The sequence below is a fragment of the Apteryx rowi genome, unplaced genomic scaffold, assembly GCF_003343035.1.
Source record: "Apteryx rowi isolate R43461 unplaced genomic scaffold, aptRow1 scaffold_213, whole genome shotgun sequence".
NCBI lineage: Eukaryota > Metazoa > Chordata > Aves > Apterygiformes > Apterygidae > Apteryx > Apteryx rowi.
Window position 1 is genome coordinate 547,020 of NW_020448453.1, and position 19,235 is coordinate 566,254.

The 19,235-nt window shown below is 37.8% G+C and overlaps 1 protein-coding gene across 4 annotated transcripts in view; it reads left to right on the forward strand.

The window, feature by feature from the left end:
• ZNF407 (zinc finger protein 407) overlaps positions 1 to 19,235 on the forward strand; it is a 351,970-nt gene that overhangs the window by 238,557 nt on the left and 94,178 nt on the right. For 3 of the 4 annotated variants that reach the window (XM_026064320.1, XM_026064317.1, XM_026064318.1), the window contains exon 8: positions 12,643 to 12,821. In XM_026064320.1, coding sequence (XP_025920105.1) covers positions 12,643 to 12,821 — 179 coding nt within the window. Of the gene's footprint in view, positions 1 to 12,642; positions 12,822 to 15,073; positions 16,613 to 19,235 lie in introns of those variants that run through there. The other variant, XM_026064319.1, reaches the window with a different exon arrangement.

Here is a 19,235-nt window from a genome sequence, read left to right on the forward strand (position 1 = left end):
ATTAAACCTATGAATAGATCCAGTTGTTTTAAAGTTAGTTGTGTTTCTTAGAATGCTATACTGAATTAGGCCTTTAAGGACTGTATTACTACAGAATACAAATACAAAATACATACAGTCAGAAGAATCCTCTGGTTTTATATAAAAGGCGAAGGGTGGGGGTTTGGATTTTTTTCTTTTTTTTGGTTTAAGAGTGGAATATATGTTTCCTTTAGCTGTAAAAGCACAATCAAGGCAACATGATAAGTGAGTCAGTGTTGTAAAAGTAAAACTAATTTTGCCTTCACTCACATGAGCTATAGAAGGAGGAAGCTTTATTGTCCCTGGGAAGGTGATAAGGCAGAGTAATTGTATATTATACTGTCCTGGAACATCTGCCTGAAGACTGTTGGAGCAATTCATCTATCATGGACGATACAGCATGTTTTGTCTTTCTGCTTTAACCCATCCCCACTGCTGGCCTGCACGAAGGTTTTGATAGGGACTGTGCCTGGGCTGGGGCTCACATTAATCAGTCCCCTTGTTCAACACTCCAGCTGACATAATTACAACCTGCGCACAGCAGTTATTCAAGTCGAGTCCTTGTCACTCGTGGTGCGAAACTACACAGCTCAGATCCCGAAGGAGATTGCCTTATCACACAGAACAAGGGCTCACAGGAGTTGAAGAGAATAGAAATGGGAAAATGTCTTCCGGGAGTACTATATATTCCTTTAAAATAAGACATTCGAGAGACTTACAAGGGACAAAGAGAAGCATTGTGCAAGGTCTGAAATGAACAGGTTATTATTTTTAAAAGGATTACACAGGCCATTTTTGTAAAATGGACATGGATTATTAAATAAATTCAGTGGTCTCTCTCTCTCTTATCATTCAGTGACTCTGCCCTATTAGTTTTCTTCAGAAGTGATAAAATAGTTTTTGACTTGTGTAAGGTTTAAGTATCTCTGTAGAAATCATCAGAACACAACTAATAAAAGTGCACATATTATACCAGTAAAATTGGCACACTCATAAGGGAAGATCCACAAGGATCAGAGTTAAGGGCAAAAGAAGAAGCATGCAAAAGGGCTTTCAAAGATGAGCAAGTTCATTAGTTTCTGCTGTAGTATTATACAGGAATGTGAAAGATGAGGCCAAAGAACAAGCTTCATATTTTACCATTTTTCCCTGTTTTCGTGTTGACCCTCTGTGGGACAAAAGGCAGGTCTGTAGCACCATATATACTAAATGGAAGGAGTTTACTTTCATGTAGCTGGACCTTTTATTATTCTCACAGTTCTTTTTTTCTCCAAGACAGAACATTTGCATACGTGATCATAGGATAATTTACTCACCATGTATCTATAAAATTCCTCAATATGACATATTTTCATTGGCACTTTAACTCAGAAGGCTATCCCCTGGTGTTTAAATTTTTTTCATCTTGGGTACTAGATCAGCCTGTGGAAGCAATGCACTTCGGGCAGTTCCTATACTTTTCTATCAATAGACTTGCCATGTTTGCTCATCTAGTTAAAATACAGCTTCTAATATTAAAACATAATTGTGTAGAGTTGAAAGAACACAAATTATCTCTTTTGGGTGGTCCAATTTTAAACTAATACTTTTACAAGACAGCTTATCTGGGACTTTAGGATAGTTTGAAATAAAAGTGCTAGAAACTATTTTATACATTTTACTCTGCTTATATGCACCTCACTCTTTGCTAGGTAAGTTAAATATGTAGTTCAGTGCTTTGATTCGACTATACTCCATTTTAGTATCTCTTGGTGAAGTACACAGCACATTGAACCTGATGTGTAGGTCTACTTTGAAAAACTAGCTACATGGAAACTGCAATTTCTTACTGATCACAGGGGCTCAGTAAGCAAACGTACTCTTGTAGGAACAGTTTTGCTGCTCCCTACTCTTAAAACCAGTTTTCTGTGGGTGAGTGATGGCTGTGAAGTAAGCTCAAAGTACAGAGCCAAATGCTTCATTTACCTATATTTGTGCAGACAGTGGCATTATGAGGACATAATCTGAAGAGAATGATGTGTCTCTGATATATACCTTCAAGGCACATCTTGGATTAGAAATATCAGATAATCAATCATACCTCCAACTAAAGAATCAGATTTGACTTTCAGAACCTAAGATGGGTTTGCACTATTGACAGCCAGGAAGAATATATTTTAATTTTCAGACTGAACAAATTTCCATGACATCATGRAAACAATAAATGTCTGACCCCCAAATGACATTTTTCAGACTCAAACTGTACTTCTTGCAGACTTTAAGCTGGGAAAGAGCCTTAAGCTCAGCTAGTCTGACCTTCTACATAAAACAAACTACACAGTTTTTTCCAGTTTGCTCTGTGTTGAGCTCGTTTGACTAAAAAATCATCTTCTAGAAAATTTTGTCTTCTAGAAAGACATCCAGGTTTGATTTGAAAACAACAACAGTTGGAGAACCTATTCCCCTTGTGTGAAGGGTTAATTGCGCTAATTGCTGAGGAAATTGTGCTTTACTTCTCATTTGAATTTGTCTGTAACTTGTAGTCATTGTTTTTGTTACAACTTTTCTCTGTGTTAAGGTGCCTCTTAATATCATGCACTTTTTCTCTGTTAAGTTACTCATGCTCCAAGCTCAAGTCTAATAAGCAAAACAGAGTTCTTTAAATTTTTTATTTAAGGGTTTTCTTCTTATCTCATATTTGTATTGTTAACCATTTTGTGGCTGTGTTCTTTTTAAAAGGTAGGCACTAATGTGGGAAGTAGATATTCTAGAATTAGCTTCCCCAGTGCCATAAACAGAACTTTACACCCTCACATTTGCTTGTTGCCTCATTGTTTATACATCTAAAGATGACATGGGACCTTTCTGCTTATTGCGTTGCACTGGAAGCTCAAATTAAACTATTGGTCCACTAATCCCTAAATCATTTTCAATGTCACACCTTTTCACAGTAAGTTCTCTCTTTCTGTAAGTTACTTGCATCCTTTGTGCAAGAGTGTGAGACCTAATGTTTTAGTTGTATTTGTATATATTTTTGTTGAACAGGCCTAGGTTATGAAACCATACAGCTCATTCTATATGGCTGCCGTGTCATTGTTATTAATCATGCTACCCAATTTTAGTGTCATCTGCAAATTTTATTAGCAGTGATTTTATATATACTTTTGGCAAGCATAACAGAAGTGAATCTTTCAGACAGTTAATGTTTATTCCAAAGATAAATCAGAGCATTTGAAATGAGAAATAAAATGACCATCTCTTTTTTGCGTGGGGGGCTGGGCCTGGGAAAGGACAAGAAGAGGCAATATATTAGCATTAAAAAAACACTTAGAGCAGAGATTGTACAGACCATAGTGCTCTGGATATGAATCCAGGCTTCAAAGCAACAGGATCTGCCCTCTAGGGAGCTATGTTGTCACTAAAATGGCTGAAGGAGCTGACACAAAGGCCAGTTGGAAGAAGTGCCATCTGCATCTGAGATTGACAGGCAGCCTTTAGGGTCTGGTGCTATCATTTCTGACTCTGGCGACATTAGGAGTCCAGTTTCATCTCATTGCAGCTACTAGACTCCACACCCTTTCGGAGGCTCCATCTGCACTTTTATATTTGTGAAAATATTTTATGGATTCCTGAAGATGTACAAACAGAGCCTACAGAATTGTTCAGAGTAACTTTATGTGGTCATTAAACGAAATACAATAGGGAAAAAAAAAATTGATGTCGAAAGGAAAAGTGTGTCTTCAATTAAACTCATTCTGGCTTTTTTAAAAAAAAGGATGCTTTCCATGGCCTCATTTCAGCAAAGTATTTGATCATGTACATGAATTTAAGCTTGTGAGTCATCCTTTTGAAGTCAATGGGACTGCTTGTACTTAAACTGCACAAGTGCATAAGTACCTTGCTAAATCAGGGCCTATGATGCTTAAATCCCAGTCTCTATCCTTACACCACTGCAAAGATGCTATTTCTCAAACCAAATTCTATTTTATGCCATCTGCTCCAATAAGAAAGAAAAGGGGGAGGGGGAAATCCGACGAACAATGGAGTGATTATTCTCAGTTACTGAGAGATAGATGAACTCCACCCGCTATTTCTGCCACTGAAACCTTGGCTGACACAGTGCAGCAGTGCACTGTGCACAGCACACCTTTGCATCCCTTATGCAGACCTTTGTATCCCTTCTACACTGCAGACCAGCTGATCCAGTGGGTCTGTGAGCCAGGCCATTACAGGGCCCACGGTGTCTGCAGTGATATCGGGGCCAGGAATCCAGTTTTTGGTAGGAGCCCATTCCTGTAAAAAATTTTGCTTTTTTTTTTTTTTAACTTTTTTTTCCGTCCAGTAGAAGTTCACAGTGCCGCTCTCTCCAAAGAGTCACACGGGCAGGCCCTCAGCAGCGGAGCAACCCAGCGCTCCCCTGCACCTTTCCCTTTTGCAACAGGGGCAGCAGAGAGCACCTGGCAGGTCAGCAGCTGAGGCATGCCTCCCTGCCTTTTTACGTCCTTTCCACCTGCTCCTCCCAATTCCTGTAGTTTGACCATAATTTCCATGTTTTTGTCTATTTATTTTTTTTTCTTCCTGCAGAAAGAAGAATTAAGGCAAGCATTTAAGGCGGGAAGACAATATTTTCTTGGAATCAGAGGTTTTTTTCTGCAAAAATAAAGTTTTCTTTATGTTGTGAAATTTGTTGCAAAATGAGCATTTTTTTAGGGAAATATTCTGACTGAAAATTCATGAATAGATCTAGATGCCAAGCACTATTTTTATACATAAGCTTTTTAGAGAGCAGAGTTGTAACCTGCCTACAGATTCCTAGGAGGTAAACAAGGCTAGAGTACATCACTTCTTATTTCCCTTCAGAATTCCAAACTACTCTGTATTTGCATATAAAAGAGTTCATTTTGGCTATGTGATCAACTCCTTGTAGCACGTGTATTTGCAATGATCAATTCTTTGAAATTGGGATGTTTGCTCATTAGAAATTTAATGGTAGATCTGTGACCAGATTACAGTTTGGACATGCTAGGCTGCTGAATGGAGCTGAGACACAAGCAGTAATTATCAATCTTCCATCCTTTTCAATGCTGACACACTAGTTTTTGCTGCTTCCCTACAGGGCTCTGCTACTTTTTAGCAGCCAGCATTGGACATCTGTCACACATACTGTATGTCATAACAAATAGATCATTATAAAAAAAAAATGCAAAGCTATAAATGTAGAAAAGCAGAAAACATTACGATTATTATGCCTGGGTGTTACTATAATACTGTCAGAATCAATCCAAAATACATTTTTATTATTTTCTCTGTGAAACTGACTGTATCATAAAATCTCATTAAAACATGTGAATGTAGTGTACTCTCCCTTATGGGCTGCTTCATATTATCTGAGTGGCAATACATGTAATACATGGCAATACATGTAAAACATGGCAATGCATGTGGCCAACAGATTGTGGGATGTGAATTTTTATGAAATGTGAATCATTTATGAAATGATTATGTGTTTCAGTCGTGTTATCTTGCTACAGTTAGCAAGCGTCAGCTGTGGGTGAATGTTCACTGCAGAAACAGCTATAGTGGTCTAAGATGTTGCTGTCCCCTAGCTGCTCATTACTGCTGTCCACCAGAGGTCTTTAGGAACAGGATAAAGAGATGTCTGTCAGAGCTGACACAGACAGACCAGATCTTGGGTTGGGCGTACTGTTGCTGACCTCCTGAGGTCCCTGGGAGCTGTGTGGTGCTAATTCTGGCAATAATATCGTAACCCACTTGATAATTGAGGTCCATTGTAAAGCGCCAGCGCTTGTATTCATGTGATTGTTCCCCCCAGTCATTTAAAACCTAAATAAAAGATAGGAATTTTGCTTCGTGCAAAGGAAAACTGCAAGGAAAAGGTAACTGAGGTGCTGGAAATAAGAATATTAAGAAAATATACGATATTATATACACACATGATATACAAGTACATATGTTAATGTATAAGGATAATTATAGTTGTACAATGGTAAAAGTGGTAAAAATATGAGTTTCAAGACATTTCGCAGTGCCTTTTGGGCCATCGTTTTTTTTTCTATTTCTTCAGCGGTACTGTGTTGACCTCTAGCACTGAGGAGGTAAGCTGACACTATGCTTTTTAAACTTGTCTTCTGAACAGAGTGTTTGTAGCGTATGCAGATTGTATAGGACATTGTAGCTAGTTTGAATTAACTGGCACTCAGTTTATTTTATTTAAAAAACAGAAATGGAGATAAATCTTGAGTATACTAGGGAGGATTTTTGTTTTGTTTTGTTTGTTTTCTTTGCTTAGTGTAAATTGGGCGGGGCAACTATGTCTGTGAAGGTTTGGATTGAATATGCCTGAGACTATAATGCAATTAGCTCAGACTGAGGTGTTTGTTTCTTTCCGGTCATAAAAATATTTCCCATTAGGTTGTTTACCATCACTCTACAGAGTGCTAGTTTTCATACAGTTTAATCCGAGTAAGAAATAAAGGCAGCCTAGAAGGACTGTATTTTGGGAAGCGGTGACACTGAAAGAAACTGAAAGGTCCAGGCATATAAATGAATGAACGCGAGCTATTAGTGCATAGAGTGCATCCAGGAGCTCCCAAAATTTGAGTTTTGGCTGGAGAGTGCTGAGAATGGGGGAAGTCCTGTTGGCCGAGTGTGCAGCACTGGTGGGAAATGCATGTTCAGTTCTTGTATTCAAAGTTTAAAACAACATCTACAATTGAAAAGAACTTTGGAAGAATCTGAACTTATCAAAATGAGTTTAAAGGAACTCAGTCTCTATAGCTTGTCCAGTAGAAGATTTGATAGTTCAAGGTCGCAGAAGGTATGTGAAATGTAACAGTATTTGTTAGCTGGAAACGATAGGATTAGAAGTATGATGAGGTTTGTGAAAGTGAGGATGATCAGCTATGGAGCCATTTGCCTACAAGTACAATGGATTCCCCATTACTTTCCACTGGATTTGAATGTCTCCCTGAAAATGATGTTTTAGTTCCAGAAAGAGTTAGGGTTTGAAGGAAGAATCACTAGGTAAACCTTTATGAACTCTGCTATCCGTGAGGTCAGGCTAAATAAATAAATAAATAAATATTCCTTATGTCCTTATGATACCTTGTGTCTCTAAAAATCCATGGCTGTCCTTTTCAAGTTTAAATCGAAACTGCAATAATGTAATTACCAACAATTAGTTTTCCAGATTAGCTGACATTTTTTGAAAGTAAGACACCTGCAAATTTTGGTTAATAATTGAGGTTAAGAATCTATGATGATACATAAGAATTTAATCAGAAGTTTGCTTTCATTGTAACTGCTTATATTTCTGGAAGAAAGTATCTACAGACTTTGATATTTTTATATCAGAATGCTGAATACTGCTTGCAATTTCTGTGTATTTCTTGCAAGTTTTGTAGCAGAGTATAAACAGTGCTGAAGACTTTCAGAGTGCTCTCTGTACCAGAGTGAATTTTATTTCTACTGATGAACAAGGGAAAATAGAAAGAAGTCTCTTCACTCAGTTGACTGTATCACCATGTTTGTTTTCATGTTGTAAATAGTGACATCCATGGAGCTGCCAAAAGTCTTTTAGGTTGTATGCATTCCTCTGCAGAAGGAAGCTGTTTGTATCTAATRCCCTGGAGAAATTTTTTTTGAAAACAGTTCATTTTTGTGCAAATATGAGCTCTACAAGATGCTAAAATATTTAAGGCTTAGTGGGCTAGATAATTAACATTTTGCCTTATTTGCACCTCTGAAACCTTCCATTTCCATGTCTTGTAGTAAGCATCTTTCTGAAAATGTCAGGCACTGCATAATGGAAGAATGTTCCAATTTCAGTTTCCTATTAATTAAACATCTTTAAAAAAAAAAAGGTTGCTTTGAATACAGGGCTAATATTATTATCATGTGCAAAACCTTTAAAAGTGTAGAAGCAGTTCCATTCTGCATGAGTTAGTTTAGCATTAATCGATATTTTATGAATTTCTCTTATTTCATGAATTTTGTCAAAAAAGACACATAAAGGATGAGGACAGCAAATATCTCCAGTATTGGGCAGCCCTGCTGTTAGCTATTGAATTATGCTGTTTACTTGGCCTGCCGAAATCAGTGCAGCTGGCTGGGAGGAGGGCAGAGCACGACCCTTTCCTTCCGGCCACAAGACTGGGGCTGAGCTCCTCTCCAGGGACAAGTGGTGTCCGAAGCCTGCCCTCGTACAGCTTGTACCRCTCACTCTCGAGAGGCTGCCAGGCTGAGCCCAGCCAGATGAGAGAGGAGGAAGAGATTATGGGGGGACTACAATCACAGCTAGGACTTACTGCAGGAACCTTTGCGCCAACCATCCTCACTTGGCACAAACTCCCTTCAAGGCTCGTTGTTCCTGCTGCATTTCCATGCTGCTGATATGGCACTTTGAACTCCCGCCTCTGCCTCGTGCAAAGTGCAGGTGTGGGCTCTGCTGTCCCAGAGCCCCCGACAGTGCTGCCAGTTTCAGTGGGGAAGACCTAGACTTGCTGAGGAGTCCAGTCAGTGTCATGCTATAGGTTGCCAATGCAAGTGAGCAAATGTCCGTGTAGGGAGAGTAACACTGCTTTTAGGGGTTAGATGAACAATCATATTTTCTGGCTTAGGGATGAAGGCAGTTATGGGAACTTTTGCTCTGTGCACTAAGAACATATATTTTTCCACTGTCCTATAGATTGTGTGCTCTGTTTCTTGCTCTGAGCGCAATTACCTATTGTTTAGTAACAAAACTGCTATATAAATGTAGGAGTGAGGCAATGGGAGTGGGAAAACACGGCAAACAAGGGCAGAAGCTTCTCATGCTGACAGAATATGCAAGCATTTTGTGTTACTCCTAAACTTCCACTTTTCTCCACTCCACTCTCCCAAGAAAGCAGATCAACATGACTTAGAAGCAGAGGGGACTGAGATAAAGAGGGTGGAGGCCACCTGCCACCACTGAGCTTCCGGGTCAGTTTAAGGATGCTGCCTGTGTAAGCACAGTTGCTGCTGAAAAGCTGAGTAAGCTGTTTTGTTCCCATCCTTGGAACAGCAAAGTTTGGTTTTAGCCCTACTGCAGAGGAGCTTTGAGCCTGGTTGTAGTAGTGTGCCACTGGAGGTGTCTGTTGAAGCTGAGTATCATTCCAGATTATTATACCTACCCAGTTCTTTTTGCTGTGATATGCAGTTCCTCTGTAGGTGTTTACCAGTATTCTCAGATTTGGTTATAAAGCAACAAGGCATCAAAATTAACTTAATTCAACCTTGCATGTATTGTTCGTGTTGAAGAAAGTACAGTTTTACAATTGACCAGTCATTTCCTGTTTGTGATATTTGAAGATGCAGCGACCTTTAATTTGGAGCAACAAAAGAAAGACAAATAACTGATAGGTAGGAACTGACTTCTAATGGCAACATGCAATGTGGCCTTTGAACAGCGATATGAACTGTTTTGGGGTACATGGAATGCTGTGCATGCACATTAGAGATAAAATCCCTTTTTAACTTCAGCTGAAAAGAGATTTTCCTTTCTTCTTTGGCTGTAGCTGCATTTCTTGGGAGAAAGTTGCCATCCTTCTCCCTCACTTCACAGGATTGTCGTTTACAGAAATGACGGAGAGCCGGAGCTCTCCCAGACATGTGCAGTGGAAAGTGGGTCTACAGCCTTCCCAACATACCAGTCCTTGATGGAGGAAGTCAAACACGCTTGTGGCGTGAGAACTAAGGGCTAAGCTTTTCAGCTCCTCACAGTTCCTGTTCATCTGCAACATGCCTTAGCAATATGTCCCATCTCCCTTCTCACCATGTTATAGCACTGATAGGGCACCGAAAACTGTATGCAAGCTTTCCACTTCCCTTGCACAGAATTGTCATGGAGTTTGGAACAAGTCTCATAAACCTTTCTTCATTTCAGATGGGAAGAGTCACTGCAAGAAATGGTAGAAAAAAGGGACATTTCTGTTCTGATTCTCTGTGTCAGCATTGAATGCAAACCCATAGACTATACCTTCAGATTAATTGTCTATATTGAATGCTTATCCTCTTATTTCACAGGATTTCACATATTTATTTGTTCACTACCGAAATTCAGAGTGGAACTCTAAAAGCAGAAAGACTTTATTCTACAATTTCTTTTGGGCTAAGTTCTTCATTGCCAAATGAAGACAAAGGGGATCTTTATCTCAAAGTTTATAAACTCCTGGAAGTGAAGTCTATAACACAAAGCCTGTCAAATGCGTAACTATTGTTACTATTGCAATGCTATAATATTTTAGTTAGATGTTTATCATCCTATAGCTTTAATGAAAATACACTGCTGTTTAAAATCAGAGACCTCTGTGTTTAGTCATATGAGATGAGGTGATGCAAGTACACCCATACATGGACTTTTGGTGGGTTTTTTTGTGTCAGATCTATAATAACATATTTGTACAGTACCCAGGAGAAGACTCCTAATGAAACAGGCAGTCAAAGCACACTGAATAATTAAAAAAAAGAACAGTACATTTTTGCTACATCATATTTAAAGGTATTACTTGGCTTCAAAAGTGCTTGGATTTACCAGTTACCACCTTCATGGTTTACTTTCTGATTACAATTCCTGCATTGCAACCTAATACAAGAGACCATTTGTAATGCCTAGTGATCTTTTATTCTTCATTTGTATTAAGCCTTTCCGGGTTCATCACATGGAAAAATATTTTTTTAACTTTGATTTCCTGTGATGACTATATCAGTATGTTGATATGTTTAGTTACAGACTTTTACTGATGGCTAAATAAATGAGAATTTGGGATTGCTCCCTTTAAAATGGTTGGAGCAAATTCACAGATGAAACGAGACAGGACTGGCCTTTTATGACTTGAACCGGCTGGGTTTTCTTCACAACTCTAACATGGGCTTCCGCAGATCCCTTATACATTTCACAGAACTATTGCAAAGTAAAAACAAGTTTTATATCTTTCCTTAACATAGTCTGATAGCTGAGCTAAAAAGACACAGATATTTTATTTCAGATTTGTATGCTCTACTTTAATCTACTGCCCTTTAAAGTTTAACCCATGATAGAAGGTTACCAGATTGTCTCCTGCTTTCATTGCAGTGTACACTATCTATTATTTTTATAAAATATCTATTTCACTTTTACAACATCTATAAGCATTATAATTTGGGGGGGAGGGGGCTGAATCCTGAAAGATGCTGAGGACCAAGCTTTCTCATATTTTTCAGTGAACATAAGTGTCTTCTCTGACATTCTCAAGAGTCTGATCATTATACTGTTATATAGCAGATGGACATGACAGAGGGTGAGCTTTGGCAGCACCGTAAGACAGATATCAGCTTTACTATGACCATCTCCAAGGGAGAGACAAGCACTCCAACAGAACTTCAAGCTGCTACTTCCAGTTTATTTTGGGGGTCTTTTTTTAGGTGCCTGTTACAGTGGTATCTGTAACAGTGACACATAGACAATCAGTTGCTCAAGATAGTACTGTTGTCTTATTTAAATATATGTTAAATATTTTATATTTATGTATTCCAGCTGTGCTCTTTTCGTTTTCTTTTTTTAGTTAAACTAGATTAATGTTCTTAGTTTGCCAACATTAATAGGGTATAATACTAAGAAAGTCTATAAAAAATAAATTATTGTACACAGGCCATTATTTTGATTCAGGAAGAAATATATTTGTTGCTTCCGCTTAGAAAGAAATTAAAAAGCAGTATATAGTATATGGGCTTCATCAGAGACTTTGCATAATTAGAAAATTCTAATGTAAAATTAATTTGGAGGGAGAATGAAAAATTTTAAAGTCTAGAAATTAAAAATTATTGTCATATCATGGATCATTGTAGATAAAATGTAAGGTTCTTTTCACTTTTTCAGAAATAATATTAATATTATGTATTTAGTATTACTCTGAGAAATAGCATTTCCTTGAAATGCATAAAACTAGTTGTATATGTATCCTGAATTTCTACATGAAAACTCAACTCCCTACACAGAACCCATGTTTCAGAAATAAATCGGAATACATGTATATTTTGAAAAAGGTGTGAACTTGAGAAGGTCCCTTTTATTTTCTTATGTGATCACGAGGAAGATGAGATAAGAATTGGTGGAATATTCTTATAAAAATCAGTCACAACAACTCCTATGGAGTCTAGGAATGTGTAGAAAGGGTTCAGATGAACTCCACCAAGAACGTTGCAGGTAGCTATGCCCCTCTGTAGCTGGACTGTATTAAGGGCCTCGAGCTCAGAATGCCTAAACAAGAATCAGTTTTGCCGAGTTAAGGAGTTTTGCTTACTTTCTGTCCATCACCAACAACCAGAAAAATGAAAATGGTACAACATTTGCAAATGTGAAATTTTTCATTTTTAAATGCTTCTTGTTTAGATGTATTGCTCAGTTAATCTGAAACAGTTTGGGGAGTTTTCTTGTGAAGGACAACTTTCATACAGAATTCAAGGGGACACAAGAATTGGGCAGATTGTGGAAAACTAGCTTTAGCAATGACTGCTCATTTTCTGTCATAACCCCAGGTTTTATTTTCAGCCAGTGCTTGAATGTCTAATAGTGAGTAGATTATTATGTAACTTATTTCTTTTTTTTTTCCCCTCACTTTTTAGGTCCAACTGTGCTGAAAATATCCGTAAACACATCTTACATACAGGAAAGCATGAAGGAGTAAAAATGTATAACTGTCCTAAATGTGATTATGGAACCAACATCCCAGTGGAGTTTCGTAACCACTTGAAAGAACTACACCCAGACATTGAAAATCCTGACCTGGCATACCTGCATGCCGGTAAGGTCATTCTTCTCTTTGTTTACAAAGTCTTCACTTTTCTAAATGATTGTGCTTAAATGGTTGCAATAAGAAAGCTGGCTTGTACATGTTACTATTATTTAATCTGAAGACGAAAATGATTTTAAAATGGGCTCAGTCCTCTTCAAGTTTTCACAAGGGGTGAAGGTGATGCATTAAGTACTGAAATCCACTTATGTTTCACAAACAAAGCTTGCAGTTTTATATATTATAAGCATCAGAACTGTGTGCTATTTAGATGACTCATTCTGAAATCTAGTTAAACTTTTATGGAGAAATATTTTTTTTTAATGCTTGTATTGAGTCCCTCTGCCCCCTCCCCACCAAAGGACAGAAAAACAAAATTCCTTAAGAAATGCAATGGTAAATTAATGTACCACCTAAAAACTTCTAGATTTTATTTACAGCAAAGCAGGCAATATTTAACGTTAAAAGATACAACAGCAGAGAAGCAGAATCTTTACTGTTAGAAGAAGAAAGAATAATTAAAATAATATGAAAAAGGTACCAGCCTCATAAAATAATGTAGCAGACACAGTGTGTTGCAACCCTAAGACAGCAAACAGTTAAATGATTGCTTAGTTTTTAATATGTGAATAGTCATGCTGATGTTAACAATACTATTCAAGTACTTAATTAAGAAAGAATTAAGGGTTTTGCTAGCACATGATCTACCTAAAGAACCTAAAGGGACTCACCTATAAATCTGAATTAATATTTTGTGTGCCTTGTCCCCATATTTTATTATTATTGCTAATTTTGCAGTAAAGTTTTACACGATGCTTTACAGAGATTGAAAATAGGCAAAAGTTTATTTTCTAAGTTGAGCAAAGAACATGGAAACAAACAAAAGGCAAAAGAGGGCTACAACAAAACACAAGATCCATCAACAAGGTACGTATGGTTTTGAGGCTTTGTATCAGAAAGCACACACATGGAAGTCACTTCTGGAAAGCAAATGAGAAATATTGCTTTGGAAACAGGAATTGAAAGAACAGAGTTGGGATGTTTTCTGCTTAGGAACAAGACAGTTTTTTCCAGAAATTGTAAGGTTCAGAATAGAAGGCAGAAGTGTAACAGGAACATCAAGATAGTAGAATAAGAGGATTTCAGTGGAAAGATGTTAGGAGCAATAAAACAGAATTAGACTGGGGCTTGAATGAAATGTGATCTTAATTCGGGAGAGACAGCTAACTTAGACATCACAGGGAGGGCAGACAAGTCAGAGCAGTGGGAAAAGAAGAGCAGATGGCAAGAAGGAAGAGTTAGTGAATCCAGAGGAGGAGGAAGCTATGTGGGCCAAATTCTGCCTAAGATGCAAATTAATCTTTCATTAAAGTACTACTGTTAGTACTGTTATGTCACATTTTAATATTCTTCTGTAAGGACCTGATCTCATAAATTTGAGAGCCATGTGCCTGTAAAATACCTGACCTAGACAGCTTTTCTTTAGCACTATGCAGTGTGTATACTAAAGTTATTTTAAAATCTCTTAGTCTCCTCAAAATGCTTTTCTGACTAGAGGCAGTGTATTATTTGTACCATATATTCCTATTTGCCAAGTATTCCACTTCATTTTGGAACCAATCATCATGTCATGTCAGCATATGGTGGATAATATCTGGATGTGCAAACAAAATGCCAGTTGGCAGAATACCAATTTCAAAATAGGTCAGAAAACTGATCACATTTCACCATATTTCTGACTAAAGTGAATGAATATTCAATGCAGAGCTTAAATCCAGACACTATTGGTTATTTACTACAATAATCCCACTTAAAATAATATGGAAGATTCAAATATTCTCAATAGCCAGATGTACATTATTTATATGTAAAAGAGGAAACACTGGTAGAACCACTAACATTTTTCCAAAATTACAAAATCTTTTTAAGTTTCCACGTTGTTTGTTCAAGACATATATATAGGTAAATGAATTGCTCATTGTAGCATACTGTGGTAAACCTGTTTGTCTTGGCAACGTAGGGAAAATTGTTATAAATGTATTGTATACTAAAGATCATCTGTATTTTTTTATATAATAATCCTTATACTGGAGAAATCACCTTGCATTTAATAGGGTACTGTACAAACATATTAGAACTAGCAAGAACTGGCTGCCACCTAATTATTGCTAGGCTAGCCTAGAACTGGTATACCGCAAAGGTGTGTTGAAATACTGTTTGCATAATCCCATCTCTAAAAGGGCAATGCTATATTTTCCTTTCAGGAAGAAACACTATTAAAGCAGGACCTAGGTGGCAATTGTGCATTCACCTCAGACGTTAAACTGAAGGCTTTTTCATTTCTTCTTTTCAATCCATTTCTGCCTGCTGGACACCTGAGAGTTAAAGATTTTACAGAAGATTTTTGGAAAAATGAGGGAACAACTCCAGAGCCCTGGCTATCATTTCTTATCAAACTAAGATTTGTTCTATGTCTGGTTCCTGGTTACTGATTGCATATTGGTCATTGCCTATACCCACAGAGAATCCACAATATGATATAGAACTGTTAAGGATGATAGGAATATGAAAGTGTCGTACAAAATCAATTTTTTAACTGAAACTTATTTCTCTTCCTTTTGTGTTCTAATATTGCTTTGTAACAGGAAAGCCATCCCCTTTGCTTCTTTGAGCAGAATAGAAATAGAGGACTAGTCAGAAACTCCTTTGTGGCAACTCAGCAAGATCAGAGCTGTAGGTTACCTTTAAGGTGTGGCTGGGAGTAAAATTCAGGCCTCTTTCTCATCTGTGAAATGGAGATTATCAGTTGGATTTCTAATGCAAAGTTAATGCTCTTTGAAGTAATACTAATTTCTGTTCAGCTTTCTTTGGCTATTAATATACTGCTTTATGGGGTCAATGGCAGCAAAGAGCTTGAAGAAGCTGCATTTCTAGGGGAGAGGCCTTGGAAGGTGGGTGGGGGAACAGGTTAGCTTCTGTATGAATAAGAATGATACTGCAATTGATAGATGATAGCCCTTTCTATTTTGCATCTTTGAAATCCTTTATAACGTGAGGATTTAATATATGGGAATGCTACAAAGCCAGGTCTGCAGAGTTTCTTTCCCCTTTTGCTATAGACTCCATCCCAGAAGGAGATGTTTTATTATGCAACTCTGTTCTTTATAGACCTCAGGAAGTATCATTATCTGTTTTAAAACAATGGCGATTGAGAGAATACTTCTGTCTTTAGTATTTAACATGTCCTGCACTTGAAAAACAGATGTTTAATACAAACAAGCCTACAAAGTGATATGCGCATGTGCAAAACTAATAATAAAATTATGGATTATATTTGCTAGATTCCAGATCAAATACCACCAACTTATGCAATTTATCTGTAATTTTTATACAAATCATCAAATCAGTTTTTGAAATGTCACTGCAGTTCTCTAAGAGCTTTATGCCTGTTCCTTGGTTTTCTCTGACTCATTTTCTCAATATCTATACTGAATTTAAAATTCTGTAAGGAGAAATGTAGTGATTGTTGATTATACACAATATTAATGTATTTTCCTTAAAAAATCACTTGAAGATTGAAGATAATGGTAGTTTTTTAGCTGTTCCAGAACAGAAGTGGGCTTACTAGACAGTTAGGGAAGTCTGCAGTCAACATTTTAGTAATAAAAATTTGATTCTAATGGAAACTATTCAAATTCTTCTTGGTATAAACATGCAAAGCTGAAAATTTGTCATTTTAAATTAAAAATTTATACACCAAGTGAGTGCATTGTCAGATCATGATGACGACCGTCATTCTGTGATTTTTTATGAGATTATTTGATAAAGAAAATTCTTCTGAGTGCTCACTGTGGGCTTGTCTATATGGCAAGATTCATCCATAGTAAGCTGAAGAGATCTTTGGATTGATTCTTAGCTGCATTACATTTCCAGGTTTCCTGGATGTGTTTTTTCCCCCTGCTGATGATGGATAATTATGTAGCTCAATAATGAGTTGAGCCGAACCTGAATGCTTTGGCAAGTGGGACAGGCGAAAGGCCCATCCATACCTGTGATAGAACCTGAAACGGATCCGTGCTCCAGCTGTTTTTCTCTTTGGAGCAGCATCACTTGGTGGTGATAATTTTGGTTTGAACTAAATGTTCTTCATTTAGGAGCTGTTGTCTTATAGACATTATGATATCATTATGATGCATTATTTATGTCCAAAGAGAATAATATCTATGGCTTGACAACCCCATTATTCCAACAGCTGCAGAGACCATGGCATCTCACTGTGTGTCTAGTACTCTCGTGTGGATACTAAAGTGGCAGTGAGGCAAAAAGCTCTTCAGAGGGAAGAGGAACAGTTTGCTCATTATTATTTTCTTGATCATGTTGAAAGTTATGTGATGACACTGTAGTGCTGGAGCACTGTTTGGCTCTGGTATAAAAATTGGGAGTCACACTGTGGGTGACTGTTTCAAAAGTCATAGGGATGTCAAGTGACAGAAGTACTGAGATACCAGCACTGTTTTTGTCCTAAGGAAGTTGTCTTTTCCTGCTACCATTATCCTGTCTGTGCTGATTCTGGGACTGGGACTCCTGACTACAGTGTCTCTGATGTTGACAGATGTTGCATTGTTTTTGAACTTGGTTATCCGTGATTCTTCAAACGGGATGGGTGGTTGGAAGCAAGGTAACAGCAAAGATTTTGTCTGTATCATTATTTTTGTGCACTATTCAGAAGTGAACAGGATCTCCAAGACTGAGTGCCACTGTATAAAGTCAGAAGAATCCGATTTTTGCTGTGCCACTAATTTGAGTTGGGCTTGATCTGTGTCTGAATTTCCCCATGTGCAAAATCAGTGCAATGCCTATACAGTTCAGGGCAAAAATCATTTGCTTAAAAACAGTTTCACAACAGTCAGCTATTTGATTAAGGAACTGCGTAAGACATTCAACAGAAAATTCTGAGGTATTTTACTAATTAAGAATTAGCAATCCTGAACTCTTTCTTGGAGCGCTGTCCTTTTAAAAAACAAAAAAAGGAAGAACAAAGAAAATCAGGGAAGGCAGAACAGATTAATCATGTTGTTTGGTAAGGGTAAGTCCATTCTTTCTTTGAAAGTGATACTGTGCTTCCGCTGTGCTGAAGTTATCCAGCATGCTCTGAGAGCATCTGCCACGCTGGGCCCTGCAAGTAGGAGCAGTAGAGGGTTGTTTACTTTCGTAGCTCCTGGGAGAACTAAAAGTGTGAGCTGCTTCCCCCAGCTGCACAGACGTCTTTCTGGGTATGCCTGGAAGTAGAGCTTTATGTGCCTGTGCCTCCATGAAAATGGAGCTGCCTCGTTAATTATAGGTGCCTCTGGGGTTGGGCATCCGTTGAACAAAGATTGTGACGATTGTGTTTTGGCAGTTAGCTGCCGATGTGGTGATTGAACGCTTAGTCCTCATGAGGAATTACATAATTCATGACCAAAATGATAGATAGGTAGGTGATTATAGTGTATGAGTTGCTTCACAGGGAGAAAATATCAGATGTGAGCAACTCTTAATCTAGCTGCAAAAAGTCTAGGAAAAATCAGCTACTGAAAGTGTAGTCAGACAAACTGCAATGAGAAATAAGGTGTGAACATTTAAATATGAGGTCAGTTGAGCACTGGTATCAACGACCAGAAGAAATTGTCCCTGTTCCACTCCTCTGAGTCTCCAGAAGACTGGATGTCTTTCTGGAAGATAGGTTTTAGGAGAGCTCAAGGTTGCTGGGCTCACTGCAAAACTAATTAAGTGAAATTTAAAGGGCTTTGATATACTGGGAGTCAGAGTAGTATCTAATGGTCATTTCTGCTCTTAAATCTTAAAACATTCTCAGTCTAAAGCCTCTTGGTACAAGAGTTGTGTTTGTGAATCTGAAGTATTGTGGTAGTAGAGGGTAGTTGAGACATGTAAGTCCCCCAAAGCGCTCTTTCTCTTGCAGATGACAGTCCCATTAAAAGTATCATCAGCGCTAAATTCTTATCCTCTTTGAGCCTGAAGTACCTGTGCCTGACTGGAGATATACTTGCCTAAAATAATTTTCTTTCTAGTATGTAGTTAAATCCTCCATAAAACACATAGGAACATTCATTTAACCAAAAAAAAAAAAAAAAGCCGTTAGAAGAATCCTATTGAAATGCTGAAATGCTGCTCTCTTGGTTGGCAGTTTCCTTACTGTCTTATTGGCTCCTGAGATGGGGAATTGATGAAAAGGCAGGTCAATGAATCAGCTGCTCAGGAGGTCAGGCCAACATCCTGTGCTTTTCTTTTTTGGCTTAGGAGAACAGAGTTAGGGGGATACTTTAGTTCTTTCCAGAGAGCAGCGAAAACAAGGAAAGTTTACAGAAAAGTAAACTCTTTTATACCTAAGTTTGCGAACTATTTCTCCAAACTTTTTGGAGTGTACTT